This window comes from Lepidochelys kempii, chromosome 12 (assembly GCF_965140265.1).
Source record: "Lepidochelys kempii isolate rLepKem1 chromosome 12, rLepKem1.hap2, whole genome shotgun sequence".
NCBI lineage: Eukaryota > Metazoa > Chordata > Testudines > Cheloniidae > Lepidochelys > Lepidochelys kempii.
Window position 1 is genome coordinate 11,435,431 of NC_133267.1, and position 13,268 is coordinate 11,448,698.

At 41.5% G+C, this 13,268-nt stretch overlaps 1 protein-coding gene across 1 annotated transcript in view; it reads right to left on the reverse strand.

The window, feature by feature from the left end:
- SLC6A2 (solute carrier family 6 member 2) overlaps window positions 1-13,268 on the reverse strand; it is a 108,002-nt gene that overhangs the window by 35,615 nt on the left and 59,119 nt on the right. The window contains exons 7-9 of the mRNA XM_073307584.1: window positions 12,431-12,555; window positions 10,213-10,325; window positions 5,239-5,367 (exon numbers count right to left, since the gene is read on the reverse strand). Coding sequence (XP_073163685.1) covers window positions 5,239-5,367; window positions 10,213-10,325; window positions 12,431-12,555 — 367 coding nt within the window. The remainder of the gene's footprint in view (window positions 1-5,238; window positions 5,368-10,212; window positions 10,326-12,430; window positions 12,556-13,268) is intronic.

A 13,268-nucleotide genomic window follows, 5' to 3' on the forward strand; every position in this document is an offset into this window, starting at 1 on the left:
GTCTTGGATCCAATGTTCTATTCCTGTGCTCCTGTAGAGTGGCCCACTGCATACAAATGGCTGTGAAGTCTCCATTGCCTGCTCCCCTGTACAGTAGGAGAGCCCTGGCTATGCTGTGGTTTGAGTCTTTTTCTGTGGCTGAAGTGTGGTGACAGGATTTCACCCTACATAAATATCCCCTCTCCTCTGAAATATACATCCCCTAAAATGCATTGATTTGGAACTGTAAGTTGCATTTACGAGATTCTTGCAAAATTGTTTTTCAGACACTCTGAGCTGGATTTGACTTTGTTTTATTTGATTGGTGTTTGAGTAAACTATTAAATGTCTAATTTTATTAAATGTCTAATTTTATTTAGTGTAGAGTGAAGAGAATGGGGGGGGGTTGTTGGCAGATGGAGCTCCCTATCATTTTGAAATGAAGCAAAGCAGAATATTTTAAGACATTGTTACCATTTCATCCTAGCAAACAGCGGAGAGAACTTCCAGCCATGGTAGATTCTAACAATCTTATTTATAAACAAACCCACTATGAATATGCCTGCTTCTTGTGTAGATTTTGTTTTATAGTATCTTTAACAATTTTAAAAAGGGGATAAATACCATTCGTTTTGTAGATTTGATGATGATTTTACTCTGTTTAATCAACAAAGACATAGTTTAGCTTTTCTCTTGTTATAGCATACAGAGACTTTCTACCAGAGGTGTCACTATTTACAGTAACCAATGGAGACAGCTGTCGAGGCTTTTCTGAGTTATAAACTCTGGAGATCTGGCCAAAGTTTGGATTAACATGGGGCACCTAACAAACTGAATGGCAAATATTTTAGCAAGAAGCAAAAGACTGTTTATTGAATGGTGTTTTAGGTGAGAAAATCTGCTCCACACCTGTTCATTATTTGAATGCCTTTATTTTAGAAATCCAGCAAGGTGGCTGATGAAAGGTGTGTGTATGAAAAACAGACTGCTTCAAAAATAGATCCCAAAGATTTTCAAGGGGAAATTCAACTGATTATTTTATCTCTATGGTTCATAGATTCATAGATTCATAGATATTTAGGCCAGAAGGGACCATTATGATCATCTAGTCTGACCTCCTGCACAATGCAGGCCACAGAATTTCACCCACCACTCCTAAAAAAGACCTCACACCTATATCTGTGCTATTGAAGTCCTCAAATTGTAGTTTGAAGACCTCAAGGAGCAGAGAATCCTCCAGCAAGTGACCCGTGCCCCATGCTACAGAGGAAGGCGAAAAACCTCCAGGGCCTTCCAATCTGCCCTGGAGGAAAATTCCTTCCCGACCCCAAATATGGCGATCAGCTAAACCCTGAGCATATGGGCAAGATTCATCAGCCAGATACTACAGAAAATTCTTTCCCGGGTAACTTGGATCTTACCCCATCTAAAAACCCATCACAGGCCATTGGGCCTATTTACCATGAATATTTAATTACCAAAACCATGTTATCCCATCATACCATCTCCTCCATAAACTTATCGAGTTTAATCTTAAAGCAAGATAGATCTTTTGCCCCCACTACTTCCCTCGGAAGGCTATTCCAAAACTTCACTCCTCTGATGGTTAGAAACCTTCGTCTAATTTCTAATCTAAATTTCCTAGTGGCCAGTTTATATCCATTTGTTCTTGTGTCCACATTGGTACTGAGTTTAAATAATTCCTCTCCCTCTCTGGTATTTATCCCTCTGATATATTTATAGAGAGCAATCATATCTCCCCTCAACCTTCTTTTAGTTAGGCTAAACAAGCCAAGCTCCCTGAGTCTCCTTTCATAAGACAAGTTTTCCATTCCTCGGATCATCCTAGTAGCCCTTCTCTGTACCTGTTCCAGTTTGAATTCATCCTTCTTAAACATGGGAGACCAGAACTGCACACAGTATTCCAGGTGAGGTCTCACCAGTGCCTTATATAACGGTACTAAAACCTCCTTATCCCTACTGGAAATACCTCTCCTGATGCATCCCAAGACAACATTAGCTTTTTTCACAGCCATATCACATTGGCAGCTCATAGTCATCCTATGATCAACCAATACTCCAAGGTCCTTTTCCTCCTCCGTTACTTCTAGTTGATGCGTCCCTATCTTATAACTAAAATTCTTGTTATTAATCCCTAAATGCATGACCTTACACTTCTCACTATTAAATTTCATCCTATTCCTATTACTCCAGTTTACAAGGTCATCCAGATCCTCCTGTAGGGTATCCCTGTCCTTCTCTAAATTAGCAATACCTCCCAGCTTTGTATCATCTGCAAACTTTATTAGCACACTCCCACTTTTTGTGCCCAGGTCAGTAATAAAAAGATTAAATAAGATTGGTCCCAAAACTGATCCTTGAGGAACTCCACTGGTAACCTCCCTCCAACTTGACAGTTCACCTTTCAGTAGGACCCGTTGTAGTCTCCCCTTTAACCAATTCCCTATCCACCTTTCAATTTTCCTATTGATGCCCATCTTATCCAATTTAACTAATAATTCCCCATGTGGCACAGTATCAAACGCCTTACTAAAATCTAAGTAAATTAGATCCACTGCGTTTCCTTTATCTAAAAAATCTGTTACTCTCTCAAAGAAGGAGATCAGGTTGGTTTGGCACGATCTACCTTTTGTAAAACCATGTTGTATTTTGTCCCATTTACCATTGACTTCAATGTCCTTAACTACCTTCTCCTTCAAAATTTTTTCCAAGACCTTGCATACTACAGATGTCAAACTAACAGGCCTATAATTACTTGGATCACTTTTTTTCCCTTTCTTAAAAATAGGAACTATGTTAGCAATTCTCCAATCATACGGTACAACCCCTGAGTTTACAGATTCATTAAAAATTCTTGCTAATGGGCTTGCAATTTCTTGTGCCAATTCTTTTAATATTCTTGGATGAAGATTATCTGGGCCCCCCGATTTAGTCCCATTAAGCTAAATTGGTCTCACAGGGGTTTTAATTTCTACTTTGTACACATGTGACATCAACTTTTTCTGTTACATGAACTTATGTCTTGGTACCTGTCAAGGCAATTCAGTGCAGTCTAGTTTGTTTGAGAATTTAATCCCACAGAGGTGCCATAATTTGAAAGACACTGAACTAGATTCTCATGTGGTCTGAACTGACATCGTGCTGTTGAAGTAAATGGAGTTACACCAATTTAGACCAGCTAAAGATCTGACCCATTGTGTTTCTTCAAACCCATTGTCCAAGCCTATTGTTAACCCAGATGAAACCTTGAACAAGGAAGTAGTATGTCCAGCTGCATTAGATGACAGAGAAAGCTGAAAAATGTAAAAAGAGTCAATATGTATTATTAGTATAAATTATCTGTATTATTAATGTAAGACTTACTTTTAGTCTTTGAAAACCCTTTCTAGTTAATGAAACACTGTAATGAAAAAACTACCAGGAAAATGCATTGTGTTAAACTTTAAAACTTCTGTATTATTCACTAATTGGTACCATTTTAATAACTTTCTGCTAACTTGTTGATCTGTGAGTCAGTGGAATGCTGATAGACAGGGATGTGGTCATAGTATCCCAGCACTGGTGCGTTCATTATGGCTACCTCAGGTATAATGCATATGGTAGCATTATGGGGTGCATGATCAGCAGTGGCCCTCACCTTCCTGGTACTAGTTGGCATACAGAGAAGAGCAAGGCCAGCCCAGAACAGACATATCCTCTCTGGTGTATTGTGCTGCCAGGACTTGCAGTGCCTCGCTCCTTTGCCTGTAGACAGCAAAAACAGCCACGGTATGACTGCCACCTGTGCAGAGGGTTCCCTGCACCCTTTCCCCACCTCCAGCGCGTCTATGCAGCCATTATTTTTCTGCTTTCTATTTGTAATGTAGGGAGCAGGTTGCATTATACCCCCGATATTCAAAAATAGGAAGGTTCCTTCACTGAAATGCATCCAACCCAAATGTATCCAACCCAACTATGATCTGCTACGCTGCCAAGCTATTATCGTGTTCTGGGAAGGGTGATAGGATTATTGTACTGAAGTGTAGTTTTACAAGAAGTAAATGCTTCTTATTGATTAATTATCTTGTTCTGTTGTGAAGAGAGAGTTTTCAGATGCTTACGGGTGTGATCCCCAAAACGCTTTCCCCTACACACAAGAGTAAGCAGTGACCATAATCCCATTTCAGATGATCAAGCTGGGGTAGAAGTAAGCATGATGCATGAGAATAAAGGTTTGTGAGATCAATTGATAGATAATAGCCTTGTAAAAAACAGGAGGGGAAAGGCATTGTTTATAGAAGAATTAATATAATATTCAGACAATAATGTTGGTTTCAGAGTAACAGCCGTGTTAGTCTGTATTCGCAAAAAGAAAAGGAGTACTTGTGGCACCTTAGAGACTAACCAATTTATTTGAGCATGAGCTTTCGTGAGCTACAGCTCACTTCATCAGATGCATGCCGTGGAAACTGCAGCAGACTTTATATATACACAGAGAATATGAAAAAATACCTCCTCCCACCCCACTGTCCAGCTGGTAATAGCTTATCTAAAGTGATCATCAGGTGGGCCATTTCCAGCACAAATCCAGGTTTTCTCACCCTCCACCCCCCCACACAAATTCACTCTCCTGCTGGTGATAGCCCATCCAAAGTGACAACTCTTTACACAATGTGCATGATAATAAAGTTGGGCCATTTCCTGCACAAATCCAGGTTCTCTCACCCCCTCACCCCCCTCCCAAAAACCACACACACAAACTCACTATCCTGCTGGTAATAGCTCATCCAAAGTGACCATTCTCCCTACAATGTGCATAATTAAGTTGTCACTTTGGATGGGCTATCACCAGCAGGAGAGTGAATTTGTGGGGGGAGGGGGGGTGGAGGGTGAGAAAACCTGGATTTGTGCTGGAAATGGCCCACCTGATGATCACTTTAGATAAGCTATTACCAGCTGGACAATGGGGTGGGAGGAGGTATTTTTTCATATTCTCTGTGTATATATAAAGTCTGCTGCAGTTTCCACGGCATGCATCTGATGAAGTGAGCTGTAGCTCACGAAAGCTCATGCTCAAATAAATTGGTTAGTCTCTAAGGTGCCACAAGTACTCCTTTTCTTTTTACAATAATGTTGGTTATAATTAAACTTCCCAGGTACACAAAGAGATAAATCCCAGCCTACAGTAATTCTGTCTCTTTTATAGGAATAGTTGCATTGTTAAGTTAACTTGCTAATGGAAACCCTTGCAGTACTTACATTGGTGATACAAAAAAGAGCCACCAGGAAAGTGCCAAAGGAGACGCCAAATGTGAAAAGCTTTCTGTGCCGCTTCAGTATTTGGAAATCATCTGCTAACCCAGTGATGACGGCTTCCATTCCACCCATCTAAGGAAAAGGATTACAGCAATCTAAGTTAGGCAATAATGACAGAGACATTTTACCCACAAACAAACAGAAGGGTATAAATAAGTTTGAGATTCATCTCTATTTCCTTTTGTGATTTCTAGCATTGATTGAGTTTCTTCTCTTTAGTTAAAAGGTGTTATGCCTTCTGTAAAATGTGCATATGATTTCACTCTGGACTATTCTTCCTTGTTCTTGTTCATACTTGCATATAGTTGAAGTGTTAGAAATCAGAATAAATAGGTCTCAATTTCCCTCACCTGGTGGCTGCTATTTTTATTGATAAGGAACAGTAAAATGGAGATTGGAGCTAAACAATGTGGCAAATCAAACAACATTGTTACCTCTGTATATTGGGGATAGAGAGACAACCCTTAATGCTGAGAATTTTATAGTAACAAAAATTCTTGATGATACCATAGAAGAATATTAGTTTGCCCTCTGGACATAACCACTATATGCTAGCCATTTTTTGCTGTTGGGAGAAATTGACTATGGTAGCTGAAATGTTTTCCAAGCTTTCATTGATCCTCCTGTAGAATACAGGTTCCTGATCATGAGCTTTATGTCCTGTGCTGTAATGCAAGCATTTTGGGTTTTTTTTTTGTAGGGTTAGATCAGAATGACTCCAAGTCTCCTCCTCAGAGCCAGCCGTCAGTGTTTTGCTGCCCAGGTCAGAAAGGATTTTTGGCACTCCACACAGCTGAGCAATAAATAAATAAATAAATAAATAACCAAGCAGTGGTTTCCCCCTCCCTCCCATGCCTGTCCTGCTGTTGCTTTGGTGATCCTGGAAGCTCGTGCCCAGGGCAACCACCTGATTGCCAACTCCCTAAGGCCAACCCTGCTCCTGCTAGGGATGAACAAGCCATCTTAATTTGTTTAAGAATCAGTTAAGTAGTTGGGAAGACTCAATATAGGATATTTCCTGCAAATGGAAGAAACATGTGGCAAATACTTGGGGATTGGGGGAGAGGGGGCAGCAGATTGGAGACAACAACATCTCTGTTTCAAATCAATTGCTGAGAATAATCTCTGTAGTATCTGAATGATTCACTTCTGAAACCAGAGGACTGCAGAGGGAAGGGCAAACATTCTTTTAGCAAATCTGATACTCGAGTAAAATGTCAAAGCAGAGTGTGGGGTTTTATCCATGTGACTTCTGTAAGCATCAACATGAATCATACAGTTAAATCTCAGTGCACTGCTTAAATATGGGTTCATATTTTTTGTGGTCACAAAGATTTACTACACTGCTACTTTGAGAGACTCAGAGAAGTTAGAAGTGGAAAAGTAGCCTTCAGATTCTCTACTCCATTTTATCAGTTCAGGACTGCTTCCTAATCTAGTGCTTTGTTCATCCCCATTGTTAATATCCTATGTAGAGATGGTTGCATGCTGAAAAAAACATTACAGACATTCACTCTAATTCCTAATCCCATTAGTTTGCTGTCCACTAACACATTCATAAGGAAGTTTCTCTTTCCATAAACATTTGGGGGCGTTCCAGAAAACTGTCTCCATATGTCAATAAGGGGTTTTGTGCACGAACAAGGGTGTTGATGCATTATTCCTCTATTTTTTTTCTAGTTTGTTTTCTAATCAGGGATAAGCAACAGTATCACGTGTCCTAGGTGACCGAGCTCACAGCACGTAGAGTGGGTAATCAAGGGAAACAGTCTGCAAACAACCCCACAGTTGCTTGCATAAAACCAGTAAATAATTATGAGCAGCAGCTGCTTGATATGGCATTGATGTAGCTGTGGTGGTGCACAGAATGGAATTCATCTTGAACGGTCCCCTGGAAGACTTCTCTTTCAGCAAGAGTCAGTATGGGCATGGGGGTGGGGTGCCTATCCCACACAAGGCCTGACTAGAGAGAAAGGGACAATTAGCCCTGTGACAGGCTGCGCCTGGAGGAGAGTCAGGGCTGATAAGCTTTTAACTGATGATGAAGCCCAGCTGAGCAAGGAGAAGGCTAAGCTGCTATAAAACCAGGAAGTAGAGAGCAAGATGGAGGCTGCAATACAGAAGGCCTGCAGTCACTTTTTGGGCTTACAGAGGGAAAGGAGCAAACCAGGGGGAGAATAGAAGCCCTGAGACCCTGGCCCTGAAGGAAGGGCGTGCACAGAGAAGGGTGGAGAAGGAGCCTGATAGAGGCGAAGCAGGAAGCAGCCCAGGGAAACAGCAGCAAGGTTTAGGATATTGAAGACCTTAGCTTGGGAAGTGGCACAGGCTGGACAACGGAGCAGAAGACTGCCTGGGAAAGTCATCCAATGGGACTTGGATACCCTGGAAGGACAAAATGATAGTGACCTGGCTGGAGGGCTCAGCCATGAAGGGGGAGCACCCTGAGTGATGAAGAGGAAGTGACTCCAGAAAAAGAGTGTGAGATCATGGGGCAAGAAACTGAAGGAGGGGGCATCAGAATGGGTGTGAGCTCATCCCCAGATGGGCCACAAGGACACTACACAGCAGTGAGCAGAGCACCTCATGACAGGGAGGATTTAGGATTCTTAAATCCCTCAAAATTGCATCTTCCAACCTCCTTCATTCACAGTTGGCCTTGTGTTCTGCTTCCTTCAGCCTCAACTCTACAAAACTTCTGTAAAACCATACCTTCTTCTGTACATGACCCCACAATTGCAGTGTCATCTTGTTCTCAACTTGTGCGAGACTGCAACTGGCCAGGATCATCTAAGTATCTCCTTGTCTGTGACAAAAATCAAACCAATGGATGTTAAGAATCCACTGTAACTTCTGACTCTGAAAACTGTTTAGATTCCTCTCCTCAGCTGTTTTTAATGGCCATGTTTTGTGCTCCATAAAGCAGGGTAATGAAAGCAAAGCTCTGCATGTCTCTATAAAATGAATTACTTGCGGATGGTGCACGTAGATGGCAATGACATTGAATGGGGGTAAATACTTTTCTATGTCTGGCTAGTTGATTGATTGACACAGGCGGTTCTATAACCGGAGGAGTCACGCTGGATTGGTCTTCCCCCCGTGGCATGTCAGTGTCTTCAAAGGCCTTTGACTGGGTGATGGGATGTCACTAAGATAGAAGTGTTCAATGTAGTCGTGTTGACAACTCCCCCTCTCTTCCCCTGCGAGAAAATAATTCTGAACAGCAAATAAATAGGCAAACATCAAAGCCTGACCAAGAACAGAAAATGCTAGACTTTCCACAGTTTATCCACTTTGAGTAATTTGATCCCCTTCCACTGAAAAATTATTATTCTACAATTTAAGGTGCTGACCCTTCAAACATTTACACATGTGCTTTACCATGGTAGAGTTAAACAAATCCCTAAATGTTTGCATGATTGGGCCTAGTAGCGCTCAACCTATAATATACAACCTAGATTTTACTTTTCTTAATTTTGACTCATAACTACTGGTTATTCTTGCCACCCTAATCTACTCTTCTCCTTCCTTCATGTTTGTTTATGGTACAAATAGGTCCAGACTGGAACCCCAGATCTGACTTTGCTTCAAGTTTTTAGAATAAGGTTCCAGAGTCTCAATTTTACAACTTGATCTAATCACTAGCAAGCCTGAAGTGAAATCCAGAATTCAAAGAGCTGGGAAGAGTTCACAGCTGGAGCTGAACTTCACAGCTCTGACCCCTTCTAGAATATGTCCTTCAAATACTTGCAGATGACTATCAAAGCTCCTTTGTGTGATCTCTTCTCCCCCCCCGACCCTGCACCCCCAGCTTTGTTCCCTCTCTTGTCTCTGTTTTTCCTTCCCTTTCTATTTCTGAAAATGAGTGAACTTTCTTCTTGGCAATTCTTATTTTGGAATAGTAAAAATTTCCTCATGAACATGACTAGACTGTTCACAGTTCTGTTCTTCAAAGATGCTATTTACTTTTCCCAGAAGAAAATTAACTTTTATGTTAAGTAGAAAAGGAAGTCTTGATTCCTCTTTGGCAAGAATACGGTGGTAGAAGTGCTGTTAGGGTACTTAGAATATTTCATCTTGGGTTGAAGTTTCTCTTATCTTTTTTTATCCCAGGACAATATACTTTCACTTTGTAGAAAGCACAAATACTCCCCCTTCATGTTGAATGAAGTTCAGTCCTAAATCTAAAACTGAATTTAACTGTAAAATGAGGCAGCCCATCTTAGTGCTCATTTTTTACCATTCCTAAATATCTATTATCTGTCAACATACAGATGACATTGTTGCCTTTTGCCAAGACACCTAACAAACACAAAATAATAGTGTAAATGAAATTGATTTTTAAAAAATGATCACAATGAGACTATTGTTATAAGGAAACTATCTTACATACAGTTCCATATTATAGGAAATCAAAGATATAATTAGATTCTATCCTCAGCCTTTGTGTCATGAGTATCACTTAGGATGTCGTGGGAAATAACAAATACAAATCTCTAATACAAAATAGTACAGAACCATAGACAGGCAATTTAGCATCTTGTTCCCGTGCTTTTTCCAAGTTCATTTTTAGGCTCTGAGTATGCTGCTGTAGAAATGAATGGTAAAATTCTCATTCGAGTCAGTGATGCAGTGTGCTTAAAGTGTAATAACTTTGAGCCCAACCCAGAATCATGGAAACACAGTTTGCTGGTTCATAAATTAGATGGCCCTTCACAAGCCTTTTGCACACTGTGAATCTATGATTAAATAAACTGCTGAGTGCAATGCTACTTGGTGTATTGGCCTTACCTATGAAAACAGATACATTGAGAGCAGAGCATGTGGCTTCTGAAACCTAGTGGAATCAGACTGGTGCCTCCGTACTTATTACCAGAGAATGTTATTAAAAGAAAAATGATAGGCATGGAAGATACGCACAGAACTGTCAATGCCCAGTGTGAGAAGCATTATGAAGAACACCACTGCCCAAAATGTTGATCCTGAAAGGGTTGAAATGGCTTCTGGATAAAGGATGAAAACTAATCCAGCTCCTGAAAAGCAAGAGGAAAGAAAAACTCATTTCTGCATGGAGGCTTTTGTTAAATTTTTAAAGCTATAAAAAGGTTCATGAAAATAAGATTTGACCTACCTAGATTCTTATATTGGTGTCCCTCACCATAGTATCTGAACAACTCAGACTCTGGCTGAGTCAATGAAGTCCTCACATCATGGTTTAAAGATTTAAAGTTACAGAGAATCCAAAATTTATACTAGTTTAAACCTGCAAGTGACCCATATCCCATCCTGCAGAGGAAGGTGAAAACCCCCCAGAGTCTCTGCCAATCTGTTCCAGGGGAAAATTTCTTCTCGATTTCAAATATGGTGATCAGTTAGATCTTGAGCATGTGTCCAGGACCTACCAGCCAGACACCTGGGAAAGAATTCTCTAATAACTCAGAGCCCTCTCCATCTATTGTCCTATCACTAGCTGTTGGAGATTTTTGCTGCTAGCAGTCGCAGATAGACTACATGCCATTGTAGGCAGGCTCATCATACCATCTCCTCCATAAATTTATCAAGCTCAGTCTTGAAGCCAGTTAGATTTTTGAAGCCATTCTCAGGCCCAGATGCACAAAGGTACTTAGGTGTTGCAACTACAGAGTCAGTCTCACAATCTATCTGGCCCAATTAATTTTTTTAATGCAAAGTGGAATTTTTTCAACAAGAGAGACTGAGAGACACATCGGAATATCCCAGAGTGCAGTGACTACAGCACTCACCTGAGAGGTCAAGAACCTCTCAAACGCCTTCAAATCCCTTGCCCTGATGAAGAATAGGGAGGAATTGAATCAGGGTCTCCCATATCCCAGGTGAATACCTTAACCCTTGGCTAAATGTTATAAGGAAGGCCACCACTTCCCACTCACTCCACAACATTTTATGTGGAGTTGGGGGTCCCTAGCCTCTGTTTGCTAGAAGCTGGGAATGAGTGACAGGGGGATGGATCACTGGATGATTACCTGCTCTGTTCATTCCCTCTGAGGCACCTGGCACTGGCCACTGTCAGAAGACAGGATACAGGGCTAGATGGACCCTTCGTCTGACCCAGTAGGGCCGTTCTTATGTTCTAGATCGGGCCCTGCAGGTGAGCTGGCAGGGAAATGCCTATCTGTATCTGGTTTGAGGGTTGCACTGAGGCTTAGGTATCAGGCAGGTACCTGGACACCTGACTGGGTCAGCAGTGCTAATACCCAGAGGCAGAAACTTAGGCACCAAGGGAACTTTTACAGTCAAAGTTCAGGCATGGAGCGAATTTAGGGGTTGGTTATACGGATCACAGGAGTGTCTACACCTGGAATTTAGAAGCCTTAGTCTCTTTGTGGATCTAGGCCTCAAATCGTAACCATGAACCTGATATTCTTACCTATTTATTTCCATTCCTTGGCTCTGTGTAGGAGAGGGCCATATTTGAACGTTGTTGAGGCAGGAACCTTTGGAACTAGCCAGTAGTCTCAGTAGATTATGTATGTGTTCAGTACAGACCTGCCCCTTTAACGTGTTGCGTGCTTCCAGCCAGGGGCCAAGCACCCTCAACTCCCTGGAGCTTGGACCACTCAACGCCTTGCAGCGACTACAATTCAACAACATGCTTACACCTGTGCCTGCCTTGGAGCGCTTGAGTGGCCCCATTCAGGTCACAGCTCACGTACCCAGAGTTGGCATGTGCCATGGCATGAGCAGGCAGACACATGAGAGCTCTGTCCCAGCTACTGCATCAAAACCAGTGGTGTAGCCGGGGATAGCACAGGCAGGAGCTCAGGCTACCGGCCTGAGTACAAACCCGCCCAGTCCCCAGAGTACGTTCTTGGGCAGCTAGCCCAAACCACCACCTGTGCTCGATCCAGCTACATGGCTATTTTGGGAGTGTTAGCTCAAGCAAAGCTAGGGTGTCTGCCAATTCACAGTGGGAAGCATGCTCCCAATTGCAGTGTAGACGTACCCTAAGTGGCTTGCTGAATCAGGGCCACAGCTGAGTCCCTTGTAGGTGGGCTTCTTTGTCTTGTTTAATTTGAAATGAACATAAACAAATTTGCAGGGCAGCACTGGAGCAGGTGGTTAATTTTTCAGTAAATCTGGAGTAAAATGAACTTCCTACCTTCAGTGGCTACATCTTCAATTTTTACTTTGTGCTCATGAGCCATGTAGCCCAGTATGGAGAAAATGGCAAATCCTGAGATGAAGCTTGTGACACAGTTGATTGTGCTAGTCAGCAAAGCATCCCTAATATGAGAGAGAGAGAGAGAGAAGAACGATCTAGTGAAAAGCACTTTAGGAAGTAGGTAGGAATTGTGTTATTATGGCAATAAAATTCTGGTGGAAAAGAGAAACATGCCAATTAAGTAATCATCCTGATGATCAAAGGCTCATACGAGCACATTGTGCTGCGAAAGACTCACTGTTATTTCCTAAATTGTTTTGAAATTAATCTGTGTTCAAAAATGTAAAAAAACTATAATAAATTGTAAGATGGTCTTAGCTGGCAACAATAATGGAACAGGGAAGTAACCAGAAGTGAACAAAAGGCTACACGGGGAAATGAATACTAGCAAATACCAATCGATACCTATAAACAATTGTGAATGTTTTCAGACAACATCAGGTATGCATTTTAGTGAACTTTGATGCCATTTTCAAGGTATTGCATAGAATCTGTTCATCAATCCTTCCGGTTAAGCAGGCATTTCAGATAAGGTGCATGGAAAGACCTCATCCGGCTCCCATTGAAATCAATAGCAAAACTCCCATGAACATCAATGAGATTGGAATCTGACCCAACCATCATCATTGTATAATATAAAGAGGTAACCATCAGTTTAGTCATGAATCTGACAAAAATGCTGATAACTTTATTATTAATCTGCTATTGTTTTAGATCAATGACAGGACCCACAAAGGAAAATCCAGATTCAGCCCTGGGAGTTACCACAGAATCA